A 26,344-nucleotide genomic window follows, 5' to 3' on the forward strand; every position below is an offset into this window, starting at 1 on the left:
TCGGGAAGTATTCAGACCCCTTTACTTTTTCCACATTTTGTTACCTTACAGCCTTATTCTAAAATGGATTTTTTTTTTTTATCCTCAGGGAGGTGACCAAGAACCCGATGATCACTCTGACAGAGCTCCAGAGTTCATCTGTGGAGATGGGAGAACTTTCCAGCAGGACAACCATCTCTGCAGCACTCTACCAATCAGGCCTTTATGGTAGAGTGGCCAGACGGAAGCCACTCCTCAGTAAAAGGCACGACAGCCCGCTTGGAGTTTGCCAAAAGGCACCTAAAGGACTCTCAGACCATGAGAAACAAGATTCTCTGGTCTGATGAAACCAAGATTCAACTCTCTGGCCTGAATGCCAAGCGTCACATCTGGAGGAAACCTGGCACCATCCCTCTGGTGAAGCATGGTGGTGGCAGCATCATGCTGTGGGGATGTTTTTCAGCGGCAGGAACTGGTAGACTAGTCAGGATCGAGGGAAAGATGAATGGAGCAAAGTACAGAGAGATCCTTGATGAAACCCTGCTCCAGAGTGCTTAGGACCTCAGACTGGGGCGAAGGTCCACCTTCCAACAGGACAGCTACTCTAAGCACACAGACAAGCTAATGCAGGAGTGGCTTCGGGACAAGTCTCTGAATGTTCTTGAGTTGCCCAGCCAGAGCCCGGACTTGAACCCAGATCGAACAGCTCTGGAGAGACCTGAAAATAGCTGTGCAGCGACGTTCCCCATCCAACCTGACAGAGCTTGAGAGGATCTGCAGAGAAGAATGGGAGGAACTCCCCAAATACAAGTGTGCCAAGCTTGTAGCGTCATACCAAAGAAGACTTGAGGCTGTATTCGCTGCCAAAGCTGCTTCAACAAATTACTGAGTAAAGGGTTTGAATACTTAAGTAAATGTGATATTTCCGTTTATTTTTCTACATTTGCTAAAATTTCTAAAAACCTGTTTTTTGCTTTGTCATTATGGGGTATTGTGTGTCGATTGATGAGGGAAAGAAACCTATTTAATCAATTTTAGAATAAGGCTGTAACGTAGCAAAATGTGGAAAAAGTCAAGGGGTCTGAATACTTTTAGAATTTACTGTAAATGCTGTAGGGAAAAATATTAACAAAATGTATTTCACAAAAGCATATGCCGACACTTTCAGTAGTGGAAGAGAGCCAGGTCTTCTCCATTTATTATGGTTCATATACATCAATATCTCTTCAGCTGTAATACAAAAAAAGTTTTACAAACAGGGCAAAAACATATTGTGTTTTATCCTTTGCAGTGTGTCATTACTGCTGGGCAATTAATACCAAATATTCCTTTCAGCATAGCTTGACAAACTCAAACTGTTGGTGTCCAGAAAGCTAGTAGGTCCAAACTCAAGCAAGTCCTTCCCAATGAGACACATCTTTCACACCACCTCTAATAAAGTGATTGCAAGGGGAGAAACACACAGAAGTGTCACTGTGCAATCTGATAGGCTGAGTGCAACTCAGCTCAACATTTCTCAATGTTCAAACAGGCATCATAGATGTTTTTTTTAAATGGTCATGGCCATGGAAGCGTATGATGTTTTCTTAATTTCTTCAACTAGCTAGAGGGGTAATAAAGAATGAAATCAAATCAAGAAAGAACAAGGAAAGTATCTTCTTTGAGGTAACCTTCTTCAGAAATGCCTTTATTCAAACCCTCCACTTTAACCCCTTGTCAAATGTCCATGTGGCAGAGGTGGGCAGGCAGCAGCTCCACCTGACAGTTCTGTGGGAGCAGCGCTGCTGGTCTTACAGGGAGAGTCTTCCTTTGGGGGCTGCGTAGAATGGGGCCAGAAGGAGGGAGAGGGGTGGACGTCCCAAAGCACAGGAGTCAGGTCCCAACATGGATTTATTGTTCAGAATTTAACCCAATTCTCGCTGAGTGCATAAAAAAAAATATATGTGGTATATTCTAAGAGGTCGAAGTTTGTAGTTTGTTGTTATGAGACCTATAGAATGTGGAAAAGGGGAACAGTTGAGAACCTTTAACATTTTTAATGAATAGTTTAAACATACTGATATGAACAAAAACAAACAACAAAACAGTGATACAAAAAATGGATGCCATGGGGTCAGGAAGGAGATTGCGCAGCCATGTTGGTGTAAATCATTGGGAATGCCTTAGTCAATGAAATGGTGCGTCAGATCTACATCCTGAGGTACCGTTATGCAGTAAGGCATTGCGTCCAATATAGTTAAGCCGTGACATTTTATTGATTATTTTAAGTGTATATAAATTCCTCTGACCATAGGCTCTCTTTGTTTTAACCATAAAATAATCCTTCACAAAAGGATTAAAAAAACATACAATATTTATCTTATTTATCTCCCTCTCCAACAGAACTTCATCAGTTGAATAACTAACTACAAAAAAAATGAATTTCTGAGTGAAGCTTATTTACACATTTCTAAGTAAAAGCTTCCCTGACACTGATGTTATCTTGCTGATAATTGATACGATTTTAAATGGTGAAATGACCAAAATAATAGAGAAAAAGAATATCCCTTGAAAACTTGATTTGTAAGTGTCAACATGGCTGCCATTTTGTGATTGTCACTGAAGGCATCTTTGGAATTTGGCTTCTATACTTGCAAATGTACTTTTAAGCATGGTTTGTTTCACTGATAGAACGCTTGTGTGTGTGTGTGTGTGTGTGTGTGTATTTATTTATTTAATCTTAAATAATCACACAGAATTTCTGCTGTTTATGAAACAGCATGTTCCATGATTCACTACTAGAGACCCCTGCATCCAGCTCAGACTCCAGCTATAACGTCAGACTTATGACATCACAATCTGCAAGAAAGAGAGAATGAGTGGCATAAATCAAATGCATGCGGAACAGGTGAAACAGACACAAATGCAAGGTGATGCATGACACAGAGCAAACATGAATGAAGCACAATTGAGAACTATTGCAGGGAGGATGTCTGAGCTGAAGTCAGCTATGTAGGCTTTGGTAAGACTCTGCATCCCTCTACCAAGCAGCCCACAGACCACAGGAAGGTCTATAGGGAAGGCTACAGCCAAAGTCAGGCTACTACAGCACAAACTGACATGCCCAGAGAGTGCATGAGGCTAACTACTGTAGCATGATACGGATGCATGGTTTAATGAAAAAGAAAAGATTACATGGAAAACAGGGTGTTCTTGGGAAATTCTCGTAGGCAGATTCAATCAAAGTCACATGGAGTGTCCGAAACGGATCATGAACATTATATGACTGACAAGCCATTACCCATGCAGAGGAGCATGATGGAGGGAGTCTTTTCTAACAGCAGACTTAATGACAGGGCCTCTGAAGAGCTTTGGGAGTCATGAGAGCTCTAAACTTACCTGCTAGCTTTGAAACCTTTGAGCTTCTGTACAAAGAATGCCTCCAGAACTTCGGCACACTGAAAGAAGGGTGAGTCATTGGGGTTGTAGTAGCGGCAGTTGTCAAAGACTTTGGTCATATCTGCCACAAACTCGGTGAGCTTGTTGTAATACCGTTTCTGTAATCTGTCTTCCATTGTGGAGAGGTCTGGGGATGAAACATAGAGAAGGGTGATCAAAGGTAAATGTGTTGGTAAATTACTATATTTTCTAAACACATTCAAGATTACAATGTTTTTTCTACCAAACAGAAATAATAGCGACAGTCAATGACATTCCAGTGATTTAGAGATGTGATCTTACCCATCGGTTCCTTTATAACACCATAATAATCAGGAGCATCGTTGGGATCTACTGGTTCAAGGAACGGCCACGCCATTTTGTGAGCCTGTTAACAGAAAAATAGATGTTTCACTAGATTTACAACAGTGAGGTATACTGAAGTCTGTTGGGAATGTAGCGCCCCAGACCAGAACACTGGTCCTGCAATGCAATGTTGTTTCATTTAATCATTTCATTTACTCAAGACAGGGTATATCATGTGACTCCCAACTCTGGCCATCTCCATATCATCATCAGTAAAGACACTGAACAGAGGAGACCTCAGGATTTCATACCTGTAAGGAGCGCAGGATTCTTCTTAACCCCTCGTAGTCCTTGTCTGTTAGCGGTGTGAGGACCGTCATGGCGTCCTCCGTGGACTGACACTGCGGGCACACGTACTCGTCTATGTGGTTGGCCTCGCTCTGCAGGATGCCCACACAGCGCCCGTGGTACCAGTTCTGGCAACGGTCGCAGCCAATGTAAAACCTGGGAGAAAAGACATGGGAAGTACAGGTCAGGGATATTTGGACCTATAACATTCAGTCCACCCAAGCTGTAACCTTATTCGTATTGTGTTATCATACTGTGTTTGGTCGTATGGCGTCCGGCAGATGCAGTACAGCTCCTCCGTGGTGCCCTCTGAGTCCTGTGAGTCCTGGCCCTGCTTGCAGCCATTACAGACGTAGTCGTCCATCTTCTTGGCCTCCTTCTCCGTGATGCCCACACACGCACCGTGGAACCAGTTGGAGCACAGGTCGCACCCAATGTAGAACCTGAAACCATGTGGACTTGTTAAGTTTGTCATCTTTGACATACATGCTACAGTTCAATTACATGTTCAGTGTTTCTATGGGAACATGATATGGTGCATCTGTCTCTTACTTGGCCTCGTCATAGGGCGTTTTACAGACACAGTACAGCTTGACTTCCTTCTTGTGATCCTTTGAGGTAGTGGATATCATCTTCTTCTTCTTGGGCTTGGCGGAGGACGAGTCCCTCTCGTCGTCCCTCTTGCGTTTGTGGGCGGAGGAGGGCGAGGCTATGGTAGGGGAGAGGGAGGAGGCTACCTGGGCTGCAGCTGCAGCAGCGGCTGCCTGAGAGGCTGCAGCTTGGGCCTTCTCCTTCTCCTTCCTCAGCCTGCTGATGTCCCTCCTCAGCTCCTCCTGAGAGAGAGAAGGACAGAGGGGAAAGGAAGGACAGAGAGGGAGAGAATGGTTGACATTTGGTATTATCACAATGTAAGGAATTCCTGGCCAGTGGCCACAATATTTCTCAATACATCCAATATCACACTTCTACACCCTAATGGAGCACTACAATAAAGTGGCCTATGATGTGTGTTAGAGAGCAGAGGTGGCTATGGCACTGACCTGAACCTCCAGCTGCAGCTCCTTGTCCAGTAGAGCCCTCTTCTTCAGGATCTCAGCCTTGAGCTGCTCTTTGTGCTTGAAGAGCAGTGCCGAGAGCTTGGTGGCATTCTGCTTGCTGCGTTTCTGCTCCACAGACTCCTCCTTCTTCCTCTTCTTAGCCGCCTGCTTCTCGTCCTTGTCGATCTTGTCCAGGATGAACTTCATCACCTGGTTGCAGACGATCATTCTGCTCAGCAGGGGATAGAGGAAGGGAGGGCTTGTCAGACTCATCATGGAATCAGACGAAATACAACTAATACAAAATAGTTGGCGATTGTTGGTTGGATTAATTATAGTAAGGTTTTGGAACTGACAAATGGATATTTTTCTTTACTGTAATTCATATGAGTGTCGTTATGTAAGGGTCATGTCTGTGAACAATGAGAGCCATACCTCTGGTTCTCCTCCCGCTCTGCTGGAGTCATGGTCTTCCTCTGTTTCAGATTTTCTATCACAGCATTCTGGTTCATCACCACCTGTTTCTGGATGATGTCGCTGGGGCTGGAGGCCTGCAGGCTCTGCTCCCTCTTGGCCTCCTGCTGCTTCTTCTTCTGCTGCTGCTGCTCTCTGAGCTGCTGGATCCTCTGCAGTTGCTCCTGCACGCTGGCCGTCTGGATGGTTACCACGTTCTGGATCTGGTGGGCCTGCACCTGGCCCCCTGCCTGCTGGATCTGGATCGGCAGCTGCAGCTTGATCTGCTGGGGCACCGCCCCACCCTGCTGGGCCTGGACCTGGAGCTGGGCCGCCACGTGGGTCTGGATGGTACCCAGCACCTGGACCTGCTGCTGCAGCCCCGGCACCGTGATCAGCTGGGGTTGGTGGTGGAGCTGCAGCTGCTGCTGTGGCCTGATCTGAGCCGGAGCCTGGGGCTGGAGTTGAGCATGGGCCTGGATGGGCCTCACTGTGGCCTGGGTGACGGAGGGGGAGACAGAGACAGCCTTTATATGGACCTGTTGTGGAGAGGTTGGGATCTGGGCTTTCTGCTGGATGGGTAAAGCAGTGGGGGACTGGAGGGGGATGTGGATTTGAGTCTGAGGGGGTTGAGTCTGATGTGTGGACACTGGAGGGGGGGCAGGAGCGAGGGCAGGGGGCTGGACTGGAGCGATAGCCTGTTGAGGAGGCTGGACTGGTGGTGCCGGTGCTTGAGAGGTGGCGGGAGTCTGAACCTGAGGCTGAGACAGTGCTGCAAGGTAGGAGAGAAAGAGAGTGGCACAGTATTAACACATCCACATAACCACAAACCAGAGACCAATCCAAATGAACATTAGAATTCACAACTCTGCAAATACTCGTGTACGATGCTTGTTGAAGTGGCCTAGCCTCATACCTGGCACTGAGGGTGTGGTTGTGGTGGCTGTGACAGGGGTGACAGCAGCGCTGGCCGTGGTGGCGGGGGTGGGGGCAGGGGCTGATGCCCCCGGGGTGAAGAGGAAGCGCTGCACCTGGCCGTTGGGCATGGCAGCCTGCATGAGCTGCTGCCCAGGGCCTGGGATGACCGTCACCCCCTGGGGAATGACCTGCAGCTGGCCTGTGGTCTGGCCCTGTCCCTGGATCACTACTGTGAGACCCTGGTTCCCTCCCTGGAACACACAGACAGACACACACACAGTCAGATATAGAAACACACAGAGAATCCATCCAACAGGAGTGTGAGAGTATGTGTATAAGTAGATGTAAAAGAGAGCAGGTGGCTCCTCACCTGTGCCCCCTGCGTTAGCTGGGTGAGCTGGGCCAGGGTGAGTTTGACCTGGCCCTGCTGTGGTCGGCCGCCTTGGGGGGTGGATGGTGATGGGGACTGCCCGGGGGCAGGGGTGACAGGATGGGGGGACGGGGCAGCCCCCAGCACCCTCTGGCCTGCGCTGTTCTGCACAGGGCTGGCACTGGAAACTGCTGTGGAGACAGGCTGGCCCCGGATGATCTGAGTCACCACCTGCTGCTGGCCTAGAGGACAGACAGTGAGATGGTGAGGCAAACAGAAAAACGGACACACAAGTAGCCTTAAATAAGAAAAGTGCCTGGGACAGTCCCAAGACAAATCAGTTGACTTATCATGAATGAACTGACTGGAGGTCATACATAAAATTAACATTGGCGGACTACCAATATGGTTCTAAATATACACTGCTCAAACAAATAAAGGGAACACTAAAATAACACATCCTAGATCTGAATGAATGAAATAATCTTATTAAATACTTTTTTCTTTACATAGTTGAATGTGCTGACAACAAAATCACACAAAAATGATCAATGGAAATCAAATGTATCAACCCATGGAGGTCTGGATTTGGAGTCACCCTCAAAATTAAAGTGGAAAACCACACTACAGGCTGATCCAACTTTGATGTAATGTCCTTAAAACAAGTCAGAATGAGGCTCAGTAGTGTGTGTGGCCTCCACATGCCTGTATGACCTCCCTACAACGCCTGGGCATGCTCCTGATGAGGTGGCGGATGGTCTCCTGAGGGATCTCCTCCCAGACCTGGACTAAAGCATCCGCCAACTCCTGGACAGTCTGTGGTGCAACGTGGCGTTGGTGGATGGAGCGAGACATGATGTCCCAGATGTGCTCAATTGGATTCAGGTCTGGGGAACGGGTGGGCCAGTCCATAGCATCAATGCCTTCCTCTTGCAGGAACTGCTGACACACTCCAGCCACATGAGGTCTAGCATTGTCTTGCATTAGGAGGAACCCAGGGCCAACCGCACCAGCATATGGTCTCACAAGGGGTCTGAGGATCTCATCTCGGTACCTAATGGCAGTCAGGCTACCTCTGGCGAGCACATGGAGGGCTGTGCGGCCCCCCAAAGAAATGCCACCCCACACCATGACTGACCCACCGCCAAACCGGTCATGCTGGAGGATGTTGCAGGCAGCAGAATGTTCTCCACGGCGTCTCCAGACTCTGTCACGTGCTCAGTGTGAACCTACTTTCATCGGTGAAGAGCACAGGGCGCCAGTGGCGAATTTGCCAATCTTGGTGTTCTCTGGCAAATGCCAAATGTCCTGCACGGTGTTGGGCTATAAGCACAACCCCCACCTGTGGACGTCGGGCCCTCATACCACCCTCATGGAGTCTGTTTCTGACCGTTTGAGCAGACACATGCACATTTGTGGCCTGCTGGAGGTCATTTTGCAGGGCTCTGGCAGTGCTCCTCCTGCTCCTCCTTGCACAAAGGCGGAGGTAGCAGTCCTGCTGCTGGGTTGTTGCCCTCCTACGGCCTCCTCCACGTCTCCTGATGTACTGGCCTGTCTCCTGGTAGCGCCTCCATGCTCTGGACACTACGCTGACAGACACAGCAAACCTTCTTGCCACAGCTCGCATTGATGTGCCATCCTGGATGAGCTGCACTACCTGAGCCACTTGTGTGGGTTGTAGACTCCGTCTCATGCTACCACTAGAGTGAAAGCACCGCCAGCATTCAAAAGTGACCAAAACATCAGCCAGGAAGCATAGGAACTGAAAAGTGGTCTGTGGTCACCACCTGCAAAACCAGTCCTTTATTGGGGGTGTCTTGCTAATTGCCTATAATTTCCACCTGTTGTCTATTCCATTTGCACAACAGCATGAGAAATGTATTGTCAATCAGTGTTGCTTCCTAAGTGGATAGTTTGATTTCACAGAAGTGTGATTGACTTGGAGTTACATTGTGTTGTTTAAGTGTTCCCTTTATTTTTTTGAGCAGTGTAGTATCCATCCTAATAAAATGAATACGTATAAACATATCAACACAAAGTAATGTTGCATGCTGAGGAGTGAGCAGAGCCATGCAGCCACAGGTTGGGAGGCGGTAGAGGAGAGAGACCTACTGGCTGGTAGAATACCTTGTTGCATCATCAAGGGGGTTCTGATGATGGTTTTGCCCATGGTGGTGCCCTGCTGTAGAGGCGATCGGATCACCGTCATGCCCGGACGGATCTGGGCTCCAGTAGTGATGACCTGAGCCAAAGAAACAAAACACAAATAAATGATTCTGTACACATGATTATGCTCATTTAACTACATTCCAATTAAGATTATAACAAAGAAAGAGCGAGGGGAGCATAAGAGGGAAAAAGACAGAGCAAGAATATGTGTGAGAGAGATAGATCTGTTTGATGTCTATTCTCTACCGGCTGAGTAGTGGTTGAGGTGGAGGTGTTGGGTCTGATGTTGATGGTGGCGTTGCGGTTCTGGAATGAGGAGTAGGTCCGCTGGTTGCCTGGGGTGCTGGATGGAATAATGCCCAGGACATTCTGCTGGACTTGCACCATACCTGTGGTGGACAGGGACTGTGTTAAGCAGCATGCATTTACTAGAAGTAGATCAACAGTAGGGTGTTGAACCTCAATAATGAGATTTACAACACGTCAAACGCCCTTGTTAAAAGCTCATGGAACTAAGAATTCAGTTTGCCAAAGAAATACTTGGTTGAATCACATCTCCAAATGTACTGTCAAGTCACAGCAATCAGTGGGAGAAATTTCATCTGCCCCTCTTGCAGATGACCTGGACAGATTGTATTGATCAAGCAGAACAGGTCCTTTGTGTTGAGACTGTCTGGGACTCAGTCCAACCAAGGTACCTGAAGGAAGCTTCCATGGGATCAATAATCTGACAGACAGAACAGCCATTACTGTGTCTATTACTGAGGGAGACAGACAGGGCATCCCAGGGGAACTCCTTCCTGGAGTGTTCTTGTATAAATCATTGGCATTTTCTACGTATTAGAGCAGCCAGCACACTCAAATCAAAAGCAACACTTCAAAGCTCCTCAAAGGTTTAGTTTCCACTGGGGTGAGATGGTTCATGGTTTTGCTGAGTGGGGGCAGGCTAGCTGAGTGGGCGTAGGCCTGCTGAGTGGGGGTAGGCCTGGTCAATGCGATCGTGCTGGCTAAAACCGTACAGATGGCAAGGTCTTCCATACCTCCTTGTGTGGTTGGCATGTTGACCGTGACAATCTTGCTGTTGGCCGGGATGGGTAGCTTGGCGGTGATGACCTGGCCAGCCATGGTCACCGGGCTGCCAGAGATCTGGAACGTTTGTCCAGAGGTGGTGACAATGCTGTTGGCCACGGTGGCCCCTGAGCCAGTGGAGGCTGCAAGACACACCCCACCTGCAGTCACACACCGTGTGCAAGTGCAACCACAACAGCCAGGGTGTACAGCAGTGGTGTCCACTAAGGGGTCCTTTCCCCCCAGCTTTGATTCAAACAAAGCCGTTGCATATGCTTTTGGACTGATTAACTGATTATGTGCCTGAAACTCCACTTTCTTCTAGGAGTCAAAAGTTATTCCAAAGGTTTTTATAATTCCCTTTCCCAGCCCCACACTTTTCGTATACAGAAAGTGGACACCACTGGCCATTAAGGCAATTCAACATACCGTAAATATCTATCAAAATAGGTCAAATGAAAAAACAAGAATCCAAACACTAAAATTATCTATGTTGTTGTAACGATTTTCAACATCTACAAGTGAACCTCAATGGCCACCATTAAAAAGCGAATGGGGAACGAAAACGCCTTATGACCAAAAACACGGAAAAAAATATATATAAAAAAATCACTATCAATTTAAAACACACCCCCACAGTAGCCACTGCCATGATTGAGGATGATGATTTTGGATGAGCAGCTAGTAGTCGCCAGACTCACCTGGACTACCCTGGCCCTGCTTGACCCAGGAAGCAAACGACTGATGGAAGTTCTTGTTCTGCTGGAATGTGACAGGTGTTCCCAGCTTGGTGGCCAGGACCAGTTTAGTCCCTGAAGTGACCTGGCTGGTCAGGGATGTCGGAGTGCCAGAGGCTGAGGTTGTAGGGGTGCTGGTGGGGGTGGAGGTGGTGGCACCAGGCTTCTGTTGCTCCAACCGTTTCTACAACGCAAAGGTAGAGATGCTAAATCTATGCTAAACCATATAGAAACACCAAACTCATTGGAAAGTGGAGACAGGCGTAAAGGAGTGTGAGTACATAGTGAACATGTCTCATCTGAATAATACATAACATCACTTCCAATACACATTTGTAATTGCACATGGTTTAAAAGGACAATTATTCTGATCAAAACCAACCCAAACAGAGGCCCTTGAAATGTCCCAGCTCCCCGTGTTTAGTGTTTGTGCACCCCCAGGTTTGGGCTGAGGGGGGGGTGGATTGTAGGGAGTCTAGGTGTCACCATTGTGCAAGGTGGAAACTTGTCTGATCTTCCCACCTGCTGAGCAGCCAATCTCTGGTGCTTTAGCTGAGCCTCCAATTGGGCCTTGGCCTCCTCTGCTGTCTTCAGCGTTCTACTAACCTTAGCCTGGTCTGCAGCCTGGGCCTTCTCCCTCTCAACCCTGTGCCCACAAGAGGACAAGCCAGTTAGTCATACTACATCCAATGACAAGACAACACAACAGACCTGGGCAGGGTTACAACAAGACATCTTGAGGGAAGTAAAGGTTCAAAGGTCACATAATATCAAGCAGTACAGCAGCTTATTCTCTCCAGCCCCAGCCACAAGGCTAAGGACAGTCCGCCTGCTCACCTTTCTGAAAAGGCTCTGATCTCCCAGATCTCCAGCTCCTCCTCGGCCACCCACGTCTCTAAGACGATGGGCCCAGTCTGCTTGGCCGGCTCAGGCTTCTTTGGCCTCAGAGCGCTGGAGCGCAGGCCTTTCCTCTGGGGCGTGGGAGTTTCTACTCAGGAAGAGAGAGAGAGGATGAGAGAAAGAATGAGGTAAAGGGAAAAACTAGTATTGACTTCTGTCAATTAATGTCATCTTTTATATTGTGGGATAAACAGTGAACTTTCTCAATCTTCATATTTTCACTGACATTTGCCTACTCAGGTACTTGAGAGAGAACACTAGAAGAGGTGAGAAACAAGCTGAGCAAGGCAATCCAAAGCAAAGATTCATGAGACCACTGTAGGATTGCGGTTTCATCCTTTTACCTTTGGGAGCTTCGGTAACGCCAATGGGGCAGATGATCTTCCTGATGCAGTATTCCGACCGGATGCCGTGCGGCCCCACATCTCGCCGCTTGATGATCTCCGTTGTGGTGATCGCAGTTTCTGACGATTCTGGGGAGAGCAGAAAGGAAATATGTCAGTTTGAAATGGTGCCTCATCTTCAAATTTAGAGACAGGAAGGGGGAGGGCAGAGAGAGGGAGAGGAGGGTAGCATTGCTGTGCACTCACCTGTGCGGGTGGTTCCTACAGCAGGGGAGGGCTTGACGGCCATGTCATCCCACCTCAGGCAGGCCCAGAGCAGCCGTAGCATCAGACTGACCCCCGCCAGAGACTTTACAGTCTGGAGACGGTATCTGAATGGGAGACCCAAGTCAGTGAGTGTTACCGAAACAACCTTAAACCAAAGACAAATGTACATGGTTCCCTGTTCTCAATGGTTTCAGCCCTATTATTGTTGGCTTTCTGTGGCCCAGTGCACGAATGGCAGCCTAATAACTAAGGGTCAACTACTTGACTAACCTCCACGTGATTCCAAAGGTGGGTCTGGGGGAGGGATAGGGCCAGATGTCCAGGGCTGGCTTGGCGTTGTAGTTGAAGATGGGCACCTCTCTGATGCCCCCTCTCCTCGCCAGCTTCTTCAGGTCATCATTAGGCAGTACAAAGATGCTCTTCTTGCTACTCTTAGTGACAAACTTGCGGTAGGAGGGGAGGGCCGTGCCAGAGCGGGTCTTCTTGGAGCGGGAGAACTTGAGCAGCCGGACACAATCTCTGGTGGAGTACTCCTTACTGACCGTCATGGAGGTGACCAAAGAGCCTGAGGGGCCAGATGTGGCATCTGTCAACATTGCCGTGACAACAGTCTTGGTCTCCTCGGAGAAGGCGGCCCCGAGGGTCGGGGAGCTGACCCTGGTGACGGTGGTCTTGGTCATGGTGGTGAGGGTGGACACAGCACTGCTCTCTGCAGCAGGCATCACTGCAGGCTTACTGCTGCTGGAGACCTCAGCTATCTGCACCGTGCGAGACTCTGTCGACACGGTGGTAGTAGTGGTTGTGGTGACGGTCTTCAGCGCCCCACTACTGCTACTCTCTGTGGTGTTGTCACTCAAGCTGGACTCCTCTGCAGTGGGGATAGGAAACGGGGTGATCTTATTGGATGCCGTCTGCCCAATCTCCATTGGCTCAGACTTGGTGCTGTTGCTTACCTTGGGAACACCAGTGGACAGCCCTAACAGTGACGAGGTGACAGAGTCTGCCACCCTTTCGCCATTATTCTCCAGTCTGGCAACCTTCTGAGGAGGCAGGTAGTCAGGCTCGGACACCACAACCTTCCTCTCTACGTCCGCCAAAGCTGGGCTGGTGGCTAACACAGTGCTGTTGACCTTTAACCCGTCCTGAGAGAGAGTACCGTTCATAATGGACTTTACAGGCTCCTTCACTGGCAGCGTTTTGATGTCACCCTCTAACGTCTGGAGCATGGCCTTGGTGTCCACTTTGTTGGCCAGGTCTAAGTGCATCTTTGAGTCTACAGGAGCCTTGGTGTCAACAGCGTCTTTCCCGTTCACCTGCACTTGATGTGGTTTGCTTTGGTCTACCTCCATGCTTTCTGTCTCCCTCTGTCCATTGCCTTGCTCTGTCTCCTCGTAACCATGCTTCTTACCGTTTTCTCCTGCTATCGTCACCTCTGCTTTGGCCGCACCTAAAGCCGGTTCTAGGGATGTCGAATTGACTTTGTTGAGTTCTATGGTTTTCTGGAAGCCTCCATTCAGCTCTGTTTGCGATAACGCATCCCCACCATTGCCCTGAACGCTGCTCTCATGGTTGGCCAACCCTATGGTGTTGAGGTTGGGGCCTGTGGCTCCTGCTGCCTGGGGCTTACAGGTGGAGCCTAATCTGACGTCCAGGTTATCTGTCTCTCCTGAGGGTTGGGATTTCACTGGCTGCTCCTGGTCAAAGTCAAGCCTTTTAACGATTGAGTCTTTAACTACAGAGTCTGCTTGCCCCTCAGCTTTCAGACTAGTGCACGGTGTCACTGCTAACTTGTCCTGCTCCTTGTCTGCTGTAGAAGCTTCAGTCTTGACGGTGGTGGGAGTCCCTGTATGAACTTTCTCTTTGTAGATTGTGTGTTTGGCCAGGGCTGACTGCTGTTTGAGCCGCTCCAGCCTCTGCTTCTCCTCCAGGGTGAACTGCTTCACTCTGCGTTCCAGCAGCCCGTCGAGCTTGGACGTCTTCACCTTCTTCTTGTAGGCCGTACGGAGCTGGAAGCCCTCGCTGACATTCACCACATCCCAGTTGAAGGGGCGAACAGGTGGCTTGGCCTCAGAGTCCTCCTGCTTAGGTTCTTCTCCATCCCTGGGCTCCACCTTCACAGCAGGGTCAGTCGGTGACGAGGGGCCTTTGCTGTCCACTATACCTAAAAGAGAGAGAGAGAACTCAATGAATGATATTAGCCAGAAAATGCTAACTGTGAGCCCTGACAGACAGCTGCTAAGTATGGGATGAATGTAGAACACAGTCAATCATAGCAAGCGTCGGGAAAATAACAAATGCCATCTATTACAATTTCTTATTCAGATAAACAGCAGGGGACCCTCTTTGTTTATTGATGAAAAGTAATATCATTGTACCTTTTTCCTCACTGAGACAGGTGTCTGGTGGACTGGGGTCAACATCCATCTTGTCCTCAGTCTCCTCCTCCACCTGATCAAAAATGTTTTCCTCCACCTTCTCTGTGATATTGTTATCTTCCTTCTCCTCCTCCTCTTTCAGAGTCTGCCCCTCTCCTGGTGAAGTGCTCCCAGATGACTCCATGGTGGAGGTTTGCTCCTTGTCTTTTTCTTCAGTAATTGGAGCAGACTCTTCTTTTCCCTGGGTTTCCGAGCTTGTTGGTGCTTTGGGCAACCGTTTCCATTTGTTTAGGCTGGACGTTGCATTTTCTTTGCCAGTTTTAGCTGCTGTAGAGAGATGAAAATGAAATCACATGAAGCACCTAATTTATACTGAGGCATTCTGGAGCCACATTTTCTGCTTGAGTGCCCTTGATCATCATCAGTGAGATGAGACAACAGGGATAATACGTGTACAGAAGAAACACTTACCTTCGAGTGCTTTGCGGTAGTTGACGTTGGTGTTCCCTGGTAGCCTGGGAACAAAGCGATGGACGTGAGTCTTACTGACCCAGCTCCAGCCCCCGTACCCCGTTACTCTGTACTCCTCCCCCTTCTGCTTCCACACCTTACACACAGAGAGAAAGAACCAGTTAGATGAAGACTACGCGATCGCATTCAAAAGAAGAGATGATTATGTTGTCAGCCATCATGCAGTCATAAAAGCCCAAACAGGACATGAGAGAAAAGTGAACCCAGATTTACCTGGTGTTTGATGGGGATGGTGTACTTCACCCAGGTGGCCTGCTGCATAGTCTCCTCATCCTCCAGTTTTTTCTCTCTCTTTTTCACCTTCTCTTTCTCCTCCCGCTCCATGGAGGTCATGCGATGGAGCCTGAGGGGAGAGGGAAGGGGGAGAGTGAAAAAAAGACATTAAAACAGCAAGGTGACTCTGGCTTGTTTAGCCAGCGCTCTATTCTTTTCAACAATGAACCTCTTCTCACTCATGGGAAAAGCGTTAGCTACTCTGCATACACTGCCCACACCACTACAGACCTCTGCACTGAAGAGAGGTGAACAAAATGCTTCATAATCAGCAGAGCAGTGAAGCAATATAATTAATTCAGTTTAGCATTGTAAACTTAGACTGCAGAGAGCAGTTAGATCGAGGTGCTATGACTATATTTGAAATCCTTTTTTCATCAAAACTCAATTCAGCAATGAATTAAGTCCTTTGAGTCACAACCCATGTCTCTTACCTGGTGTGTCCAAGTGCATCTTTCCAGACAGGCAGCATGACCACTGGTTTGATAGCACACTCCATGATGGCCAGCGCCAAGGCAAACTCCCGAGCCTTACTGCACATCTGCACCGCTTTAATCCAGTTTGTCCTGTAAAATCACAAACCTACAACCTCACTATATGGCAAAACAGGATTTCCTTACATTACCTTATCAGCCAATAATATTCAAGTTCTCCATTGTGTGAATCAGTTCAAAACCCCACTTTCCTATGCCAGAGTAAGTAGTCTGCTGGAGCGTACCTGTGCGAGGCCCAGTTGGGGTGCAGGAAGGGGGCGGGGACATTGGTCTCCAGCTGGATGATTGTGAGCCGCAGGGTGGAGATGGTCAGCACCTTGGAGCCGTGGATGGAGCCGTTCCACTTGAAATCCCCGGCGGGGGTCAGGCTGAACTTATGGGAGAGGTGGCGGCGCTTGTCGTGGTCCTCGCGATGCTGGTGCTTGTTGAGGCCCAGTGTGTTGGTGCTGAACTGGTTGTGGTAGACGCGGAACTTGCCCTCCTGGCCCAGCTTGAAGAAGTTGTTCAGGTTGCCCTTCACCGTCAATTCTTTCCTCACAGTATCCAGGCGAGCCACTTCACTCTCAGAGCTGGGAGGAGATGTCTGATGGAGAGACCCACAGGGGGATATATACTGAGCTGAATAGAGACACAGCTGAGAAGAGAGGAATTGTTTCCTAGGGATTCTGTAATTGGGAGACTACCGGTAGTTCAATAAATTGTGTAACATTATGTAATAAAGAAGTGAGTCGATGTGGAACAGAGGACTGGATTTCAGTCTAGATGATTGAAAATATAACAGGACAATCCATTTAATCCTGCTAAAGCTGCCTTCTAATGTGAGAGACTAGCCTGTGGGTGAAATCCCACAAAGAGGACAGAAGGTTAACACAGTGTCTGGTTGGTGTCTCACCTCCTTGCTGTCACTGGGTGTAGGGCTGCCATCTCCCTGGGTCTTCTGCTGGCTCAGCTTGCTGTCCGGGTTACGCAGACGAGTCACTATGCGATTGTTAGTCCGTCCTGACGCTGACCCCTCACCATTCACACTCTCCTTGCCTTCACCTGTGAGCAACAGAACACATCATTAAGATCAGGGATGATTAATTAAAAGAGAGAAGTCAATCATGAATAAAGGATTCATGAGTAATTGGGCCAAATACCAGCACAGCGTGTTCAATGATACAAACAGTATCTCTAATGTCACTTGGTAGTCAAGGCCCTTGAAAGTTGAATGAGTCAGGGCATTCATCAGTAACAGAGTGCCTCCAGAGGCCTGAGTGCATGGATAGTATGGCGACGGTATACCCGTGTCATCCTGGCTGGTGATGGAGGACTGAGAGGACCTGTCAGCGAGGTTTGGCTGTTCAGGCCTCCTGAGGACCCCAGGCGCTGAGACGTGGCTGCTGTTGCTGTTCTCGTCACCAGGGTGTGGTGGTGGTGGAGTAGGCTGGCACTGGGCAGAGGGGTCCTCCTCTCCATGGGACTCTGAGTCTACAGGCTTATCATCTGGGGAGGAGGAGAGGATTGAACAGTGAGAAGCTGCGCAGCACAAACCCCTTAGGCTCCCTTTGTCTGAAAACATGCGTCAACACCAGCACCAGCTGTCTATACTGAGAAAGTATTGCAAATGATGACGGCAATGCAGAGCAAACACGGACGAAAAAATAAATAAATAAGTAAAACCTGTAATCCACAACAAATGTACAAACAGAATGCGTTTGGCTTGATGCCTTCCCCGCCTCACCTGTTCCTTAATGATAATGCACAATTAGCATAACACCAGGGAAATGCTTAATCTGCGAGTCTGAGCAAGAATTTGCATTTCAGCAGTCCAGGCAGACAGATAAGGCTAAATCCCCTCCAGCCAGGAAAGAACACAGTGCAACACAACACAAACAGTGCAACACGCGGCTGCAGAACCAAATTAAGAAAGATATTGTGTTTCTGAGCTGTGGGTTAAAATGGCCCTGCTGTATATACTGCGCTGAGGTAGCAGGTGGAAGGTTCAGGAAGGCAGCCAGCCTTTTGTTTCCGCTAAAGGAACGGAGGCCAATTTCCCTGATGAATTGGAGTGAGAATAAGAGGTTGGTTGTGACAGACTTAGCATGGTGGGCGTTGCCTGCCAGGGATGCTGCTGGCTGCAGCTGAAACGCCATTATCTGAGAACAAGTTTTCAGTGTGTGGACCGGCTAACACAATGAATGCATTGAGAAAATAGAACATGCAAGCAATTGACAAGGTGACTAGAATAACAACTGGCTACACTTAGAGCCTCCTGAGCACTGTTCAGCCTTGCATGCTGAACACTACACAAGACAATGGAACACAACATGGATGGATAGCAAGAGCACAAGTTCCCGCAAAAAGGCCCAATGCACCAGAGATCCTGATCATATGAAGATGGAAAACCACAGAAATAAGGGGATTCAATAATGGGCTATTTAAATGTTACATAAGCAGAAGTGAAAAGCAGAGTGCTTTGAGGAGTAAGAAAAGACTTATGACAAAATATGTTTATTCCTGAAGGATAATTATTTCAGTAAGTGAGCAACACCGGTCAGTTTAATGAGTGATAGTGAAGTGAGCAGTACTGTGGGAGAGTAGAGCCCCCTCTGTTACACTCATTACTCTGGACGGGGGGACTAAGTGAAAGCTGCCCAACAGAGAATCCATTCACTCTGTTAGTCATCCATGTATTGAATTAGTAGACAACCAGACAGGCATACTGTGTAACCGTGGTGCAGTCATTCAAGATACTCTCTTCCTCAAAGGAAGCTATGACTTAGCCTTAATGGTCCAATAGCACTCTTTAGTACACTTTCTACCAAACAGAGCCAATAATCAAATCAACAAATGGTCACATTGAGGTGCAGCCAACTAGCATGAATATCATCATCTAGCCAAGAAGCAGCAGCAAAAAGCCTGTAGCAGTGACTCCACAGCAATGCATCCTGTGACAGCAATCACATCACATTATGCACAACTACAGTATGGAGGATGCTTTGAGACAGCCAGAGCATGAGACCGATGATGATGGATGCACACATGCATAGCCACAGCGAGGTGTGACAAGGAGGACGAGAGGCTGGGAGGAGAGATGCGGATTGCTGGGCTCTTTCTCCATCATGTACCTGGCCTCTCCTGCTCAGGCTCCATGGAGGCGTCCCCACTCTCAGAGGGGGCCGAGCAGGACACCTCAGCAGGCTTAGGGGGCTCAGGTTGGACGGTGGTGTTCTCTTCTCCAGTAGGTGGAGCTGCAGCTGCTGTGAAACATACAAGACTCACTCTGGATCTTTAACACACAACTGCCTCATCAGATCAACACTTTTGAAATAGATTTTTTTAAAGACGTAGCCATCTTCAAAAGGCTACATAAAAGACGCATCCAGAAAAGGACTTCATAAGCAATAAACAACTCACATAGAAGAGCTACTCCAGTCTTACCTTGTGAGCTTGCTTCAGACTCAGGGTCTTGGAGCTCTCTGTTGTCTGGCCGTGGAGAGCAGTGTGTGGGGGTCTCTTCCTCTGTCTTGGTGGTGTCTATAGCGGGGTTGTTGTCACCTGCTACCTGACTGGCTTTCTCTTCCTGCTCCACTGCCCGCTGCTCCTGCCTGGCCTGCACACGCTCCAGGATCTCATCTACACAAACAACAACACAGCTGATAAACATATGGCCAACACCCACACAGCATGCTAGGTCTGTTTGACCGGAGACTACATTTCAACCTTACGTGTAAATCAGTAGGTCTACATGTTGTTCATTACATTGTTATGCATGTCCGTATGTATAAGCTCACAACCAGCCAGTAATGTTGTTGTTTTTTCAGGCATTAAAACAAGGGGATGTGTCAAGTAGCTAATTCACAACCAGAAAAACGATGCTACACAATAAGAAATGGAATGGAGTTGTTTGGCTAACACTAGCCCTAGCCTGTTTAATGATGTTGTTCTATTACAGGATGGCATTACAAATATAATGGAGTTAAACCATAATTGCTTTCCACACTCCCCTTGATTATATTGCTCTCCTACGCATTTTGAAACAATATAAAACCAACTGATAAAATTGCAATTGGAAAGTAACATAGGCCTATGTATAATGGCTGTAACAGTGTCAAGATCATCCTGTCACTAGGTTTACCCCTTCCAGCCTGGTTCTCATAGAAGCCGTCTCTCACCTTCAGAGAACAACCACACAAACATCTTACAGATTGCTAATACACCTTCTAGCACTACTTGAGACTGTGTGAAAAATGAGTGGAAACGGATTGTGACAGGTAATAATAACCAAGTCACAACACGTATGATCACCAGCACAGTTAAATACCAATATAGTTAGCCATTGACAGCTAAAACCAAGAACAACTCATTAGAACTCCTGACTTGCTGTCTCTACTATTGTTCCCTGAAACGCAACAGCGGGTCAACGCTCCGGAGATGACATTAATGAAGCTGCTGTCTGAGCACTAAAAGCAAGAGAGTGGAGAATCAATAATGTGTTCTATGATGATATAGTATAAAATCTCTCCCCATAAAAGGCAGACAGAGAGATTCCAATCTTAATTCAGGGAAATAGATCTAACAAAAAAAAGATGTGGACAGCCAGCAGAAAGCATTATGTCTCTGAAAGTGTCCTGGGTCACAGGAGAAGATGAAAAATGAAATCAATCTCCATTCCCCACCCGCCAATGGTTCATAACTGAGGTTGTCATAGGGAGAGAAACAGGTGTCACCAGCTCCAGTGAACAGAGGGAGGATGAAGCAGTGCACCAGAGCAATGGGCTTCTCAAGAGGATAACATACCAGCAAGGCCTATTCATCACCACAGATGGTACAGATGGAACTAGACAGGAGAGAAAAGACTCTGCATTGGCTTTAAAGAAAATCTTGTCTTTGGAATATCTGTCACAAAGCCCTCATTGTCTAACAATTGAGGAGACTGATCCCAAAACAGTTCAACTAGAACCAAGCAAGCTTGGTTTGTGTAAACTCTGAGATCTAGTAGTCAGGAAATGCACATAGAAAGGAAGGCTCTATAACAAACCAGGAGGAGTAGAGTAGCCACACAGAGAAACAGACACAGTGCTTTAAAAAACGCTGTTTGCATGGTAAGTAAAAAGGCTGAGAAAGAGAGGGGAATAGCAAAATCTATGATGTTTGATGCTTTATTATTGTCACATACACTGGATAGGTGCAGAGAAATGTGTTGTTTTACAGGGTCAGCCATAGTAGTACAGCACCCCTGGAGAATGTTAGGGTTAAGTGCCTTGCTCAAGAGCACAGACAGATTTTTCACATTGTCAAATTGGGTATTCGAACCAGCAACCTTTCGGTTACTGGCCCAGCGCTCTAACCGCTAGGCTACCTGCGGCCCTCTGACAGTTCTAATACTTCAACCGTCCTAATCATACTTCAGCATGAGGGAGAATGTACTCTCCTCTCCAGAGATTTATTGGAATGCAATTCCACAGGAGCTACACGCTGGCTATACAACATGTAGCCTAGGGGTCGTCGTTGACATTTCTATATTGACAACGCATAGAAGCCACGGACCAGCTAAAAATGCTTCAGCGTGACAGACAGTGATTCAGAGCATCCAGCAGGTGGCTGTCTAGCCTTACCGTTGGCTGCCGTGAGGAAGGCCTTGTTGTTGCCGCGGGCCTTGTTGGTGAGGTCCTCAGTGATGTCCATGTGAGTGTGCACCTCCTCTCTCATCTCCTCAAGGACGGCACACAGGTCGTTCTCCCAGTACTCCTTGTCCAGACACTCTATCAGCTCTCCCAGCTGGACCTTTGTGCTGTAGTACCAGATCTTCTTCTTCTCATGCTCCCCGTCCTCCTCACTGGAATAACAGGTCAACAACCATTTTTAGAGCTTTGCCAAATAAGATGGAATATATAATTGACAATTAGTTTGTTGATAAAAACAGGTTCAAGGACCTTAATGAATAGATCATGAGATGGCATCATTGGATGGCATATAATGCTGCATGAGGCATCGTTAACCTGGACACAAAGATATCTTAACCTTAAAAATAACATTTATACTGAATGCAAATTGGCAATAAGCTTCAATTCCATTCAAAAGCATGTTGTTTTTCAGCCCACTTATTTCTTTTTTGTTTGCCTCTTGCAAGAGGAGAGACCAATTACAAGCAATTGTGAAGACATGTTCAAATGGAGGAGAGGCAACGTGATGAGAAAGCTGATACTCCAGCAGCAGTTCAGTTAACTCTCAGGGGGGCTATGGCATCACAGCACAGGAGTTTCACCCTCACTAAGGGCATAGTTAACGATCACAGCACCCTCACTGCGCTGGCTGATAAATCCCACTGCATGATGGGAAATGCTCTCTTCAGATTGAGTCATCGTTGAAATCAGCTACATTTTTCATACCCAGTAAATGTTTAATCCAGGCTGCTTCTACATGAATGTGGGGGATTACCAGCAACATCCAGCTACTAAAATTCAAGTTAAAAAATATATGTTCAGCTTTCTCAGGCAATCTGTGTGTACATAGTGTTCAGCAACAAAAGGTGTATTATTCTATCTACAGGACATGACTGATGTTATACCAAGCAATTCAGCACTGGAAAAAGACAGCAGGGATGTTGTAATGTAGTAATTCTGAAGGCAATTGATTAACTTGTTTTCAAGAACCTCAAGGACATATCGCCACTCTCTGACTACATCACAAAACACGATGTATCGCTCAGATGAGATCAATCAGTATGGTATGGAGATGGTGCATAATATTGTTGAAGTCACTACTAAGGGAAGTGGGGTGGGGGAGCAGTAATTACTTACACAATTATCCTTCGGTTTAGGAACCAGTATTGCCTCCGTTGGCGGTCGTAGCCGATGGGCTCCTGGCGGATGTAGGGTTTGCTCTTTTGCATCTCTGTCACACAGTCTGTGACCCCGGGCACCTTGTGTGCCACACAGATCTCACACTGCCATTCGTCCTCTGGCACCTCTACCAGCGGCGGCTTCACACACTCCAGGTGGTAGACCGCAGAGCAGGTCTCACAGCACAGCAGGTCCCCCAACCTGTGGCACACCCTGCAGTGGTCATCATACTGCACCACCCCCTCTGACATTAACTCCTCGCGGGCAATGTTGGTGGTGAGGAACTGATCCACCAAGAACTGCAGCACCTTGATCTTACTGTCCAGCGGGCCGTAGGGGTAGTCCTCCACCTCCTGGTAGGGCAGGACATGGTGGTACTCCTGGTCGCTCTCGCAGTAGGCACGCACCACCTCGGGCCACGTCATGCCGTCAATGAAGTAGAGGGTGGAGTTGACGCTGTCCTTGAGGTCGGCAGGACCGAACGTGGTGTTGGAGGTGTCCTCCTCACGCAGAATGGCCTTCAGCAGGGCTGTGTGGGTCTCTGCCATCAGCGTGCACTGCTCCTGGCCTACCAGCGCAGCACAGAAGTCCTCGAAGCGGAAGGGAGAGAGCCGCAGCACCGTGCTGAAGTTGCGCAGCACCTCGTAGATGGAGGACACATTGAGCAGTTCCTCGCTGGGCACCATGAGGTCCTCAGAGGTTCTGGGCAGCTCCAGAGGAGGGATCTCCTTTTCCTCAAAGATGGGCGAGCGAGGGCAGTGCACCCGCGTCCTCTTCCGCCCTGCCAGACAGAGAGAGAGAGGTGAGTGCCATAATCCATGTGATTTAAAGACTAACTAAAACTGAAATTGCATTCTGTAACTCATACATAAAACCCAAACACAGCAGAATTACATTGGCTCAAGGGCTTAAATCATAGATCAACTTGTTTCTGTGTATTTTCGTTAAAGACAGAATTTACAAGTGAACAAATGTTGAAATCTAACACAATGGACATTCCCTTCAATGTAAAAAAATTACTTCTTAAATGGGTCTAATCCAAACACTGTGATAATGTTTTGCAACAGCAACATAATCATTACTTTTCTGCTATTGTACAGATATATTTTGTATCTTTCTTACATAGTTTTGACAGTGTCTTTCAAACTATACTTTCAACAAATAATAATTAACTTTAATCTAATCAAAATAGTTGCTTCTATCTATTGTGTGTGAGAAAATGTGCATCAAAAGTGTGTTGAAACAAAAATAACTTCTGCATTCAATTTCCAAAGTTTACAACAGCTTATGGATATGAAATATTACGGATATTAATATAACATTGAAATTAATAATTCCATTATGTATTTTGGGGAATGTAAAACATTATTGTGCTGCGTCACTGAAACTTCCTCCACACAGTTACAACTGGTGAAATTGAGGGCGCTTATTTTCAAAACAATGGGCCACATGGTACCCTGTCCTGTCATTAGCTCGAGCTGATGTGGATTACTAGCAAACTAGCTGGGTCCTCCTGGACAAGTGCACGAGCCCATGACATTGCTAACTTGCTAGCTTGAAGAACTCATCTGCAAAAATAAACCTATGCTAGGTATGAGAAGCTAATAATAAGTTAGAGTAGGTTAAAGAAAAACAACACGTTAATTAAGTGTCTCATTCATTTAGACACATTTACCAAAATATTTGGCTAGCTAGCCAGACGTGGTAAGTAGCTATTCCCCTGCAAGGAAATTATGCATCATCAGGCGTTGTTTTATAATAAGAAACAATCCAGTTATTAGTGTATGTTATAGTAATATATTGTTGTTGGTCATTTTAGTTGTTTTCTAAATGATAAATCTGTCTTTACAGCTGTTTAGCAGGTTCAGGCATTAGCTTGTTAGCCTAGCTTGCTAACGTTAGACCTTAGGTATAACAGACCTTATCTACCTAGCTATTGCAATAGCCAAGTCAGATTCAAAACTAGCAAACACAATTATACTAACATCTCGCACAATACTGTTAGTTAAAGATGTGTGAATGTTTCAGAACTCAAAAATGTGCAATTCGGCTCTCGTGCACTGCCTAGATGGCTAAATGCAAAGCTTTCATTCCATCATCACCAATTTTGATCTCAAGCAAGGCCTGCTTTTATACACAGTCAGTGCATTCTCCATTTTGAACAATACAGCTTCCTGCACTATAAGAAATAATGCCAATAAAAATACGCCCAGACAAATTATATTTAGTTACAATGTCATTGTTTTCTAACATTCTCTAAGCAGCTTGATCAATATTGCGGTTTTACCCGGAGTGCTGCCATGAGTGCTCTGACTCCGAAAGCTGCTCTCAGTACAGTAGCTGGCATCATCATCCTCCTCGAGTATTTCCTCAAGCGGGTCTGACTCCTCGTTGAGGGCCTCTTCTTCCTCGTCCGTTATCGTTTCTTCCTCTATCAACTCGTCCTCCTCAGATCTCAAACTCACAGCATCATCATCTTCATCACTTTCATGATCATCATAAACCACAGATCTAGCGATTGACCGTCTGCCCCTAGTACCTCTGCCACCACCACCCCCCCTGCCTCTTCCCCTACCGCGAGATACCGTGGATGATCCCACTTTTCTCCTGCCCCTCGATGAAGAGTTATTTCCCCTCTTGGGACTCTCAAAATCGACCTCGGTACTACCTCTCCCCTTTGCCCTCAACTCCCTCCTGGGTCTCAAGCCACGCTCCGGCTCGGATGAAGGCTCCTGCATCAGCAGGGTTTTGGGCGGCCTGCCTCTTTTTCCCCTCATTATATATAAAATCTATTATTTTCTATTTCAATTTCTGAGTTTATTTAGCCTTCACAGAACCCAGAAAAACGGGTACCTCCAGAAAGCTTGACTTGCGTAGATTCCAAAGAAGTAGTCCCGTAAAGCCCCGGCCTCGGTTTACGTGAGAAAGCTCAAAACGAATGGCGTGCGTCCCGCTTCTGATCGGTCGCAGCCGCCATTTTTCTTCCTCTCTCTCCGACTACTGAAAACAGACCGAAGGCCCAGTGCTGATGTCACGTGGTGACTGTTCTTCCAGTACAGTAGACCTGAACAGGCAAAGTGAATTGTATTTACATTGAGTCCTTGCACTCTGAACTGAAGTTTGCAATTATTGCTGAATTGCACAAAAGAAAAATACCGAAATTATGTTTTCTCAAGTAGGCTACAAAAGTGTATTATGAATATCTATAAATGGGAAAATGATATGATACCTAGCTTGTTTCTAGGCCTATCTTGCTTTTCTATTTTTTAAAACCAATAATTGTTTCTCTTTTCTACATTTTCTCAAGTTATAATGTTCAATTATTATTTTTGCCAATTCAAGCATACCCCTTTCTTTTTCATGTTCATTCATACCCCTTCATGATTTTACTCCTAGAATCGTAGAGGTAACGTTTAAAAAAATTATTCTGCCAAGGGTATGCATTGGTAAATACAAAAGGTCTGATAATACATTTTTTAAATGATTAATTTGAGAGGGGTGATGGTCAATCTTATCTTCCACCACCATCAC

At 47.1% G+C, this 26,344-nt stretch overlaps 1 protein-coding gene across 8 annotated transcripts; it reads right to left on the reverse strand.

The window, feature by feature from the left end:
• Nucleotides 1–1,147: 1,147 nt before the first annotated feature.
• LOC121568979 (nucleosome-remodeling factor subunit BPTF-like) lies at nucleotides 1,148–25,827 on the reverse strand. 8 transcript variants are annotated; one of them, XM_045221140.1, is made up of 31 exons: nucleotides 25,101–25,827; nucleotides 22,772–23,594; nucleotides 21,587–21,807; nucleotides 19,410–19,604; nucleotides 19,097–19,225; nucleotides 17,271–17,471; nucleotides 16,879–17,027; nucleotides 16,211–16,569; nucleotides 15,927–16,058; nucleotides 15,433–15,562; nucleotides 15,160–15,295; nucleotides 14,689–15,015; nucleotides 12,584–14,474; nucleotides 12,293–12,417; nucleotides 12,047–12,175; nucleotides 11,640–11,790; nucleotides 11,325–11,448; nucleotides 10,767–10,986; nucleotides 10,038–10,208; nucleotides 9,244–9,386; nucleotides 8,941–9,070; nucleotides 6,829–7,070; nucleotides 6,457–6,709; nucleotides 5,523–6,312; nucleotides 5,091–5,316; nucleotides 4,603–4,883; nucleotides 4,305–4,493; nucleotides 4,014–4,206; nucleotides 3,700–3,784; nucleotides 3,358–3,544; nucleotides 1,148–1,969 (listed from the first exon to the last, which is right to left on the reverse strand). In XM_045221140.1, exons 1-31 carry the CDS (start codon nucleotides 25,588–25,590, stop codon nucleotides 1,933–1,935), a joined length of 8,859 nt encoding a protein of 2,952 aa, XP_045077075.1. In that variant the 5' UTR covers nucleotides 25,591–25,827; the 3' UTR covers nucleotides 1,148–1,932. The 8 variants fall into 8 exon arrangements, with proteins under 8 accessions (XP_045077075.1, XP_045077078.1, XP_045077076.1 ...); XM_045221143.1 differs by having other exon boundaries at nucleotides 11,409–11,448; nucleotides 19,097–19,228; XM_045221141.1 differs by having other exon boundaries at nucleotides 8,956–9,070; nucleotides 19,097–19,228.
• Nucleotides 25,828–26,344: the final 517 nt, after the last annotated feature.

Source organism: Coregonus clupeaformis, chromosome 7, assembly GCF_020615455.1.
Source record: "Coregonus clupeaformis isolate EN_2021a chromosome 7, ASM2061545v1, whole genome shotgun sequence".
NCBI lineage: Eukaryota > Metazoa > Chordata > Actinopteri > Salmoniformes > Salmonidae > Coregonus > Coregonus clupeaformis.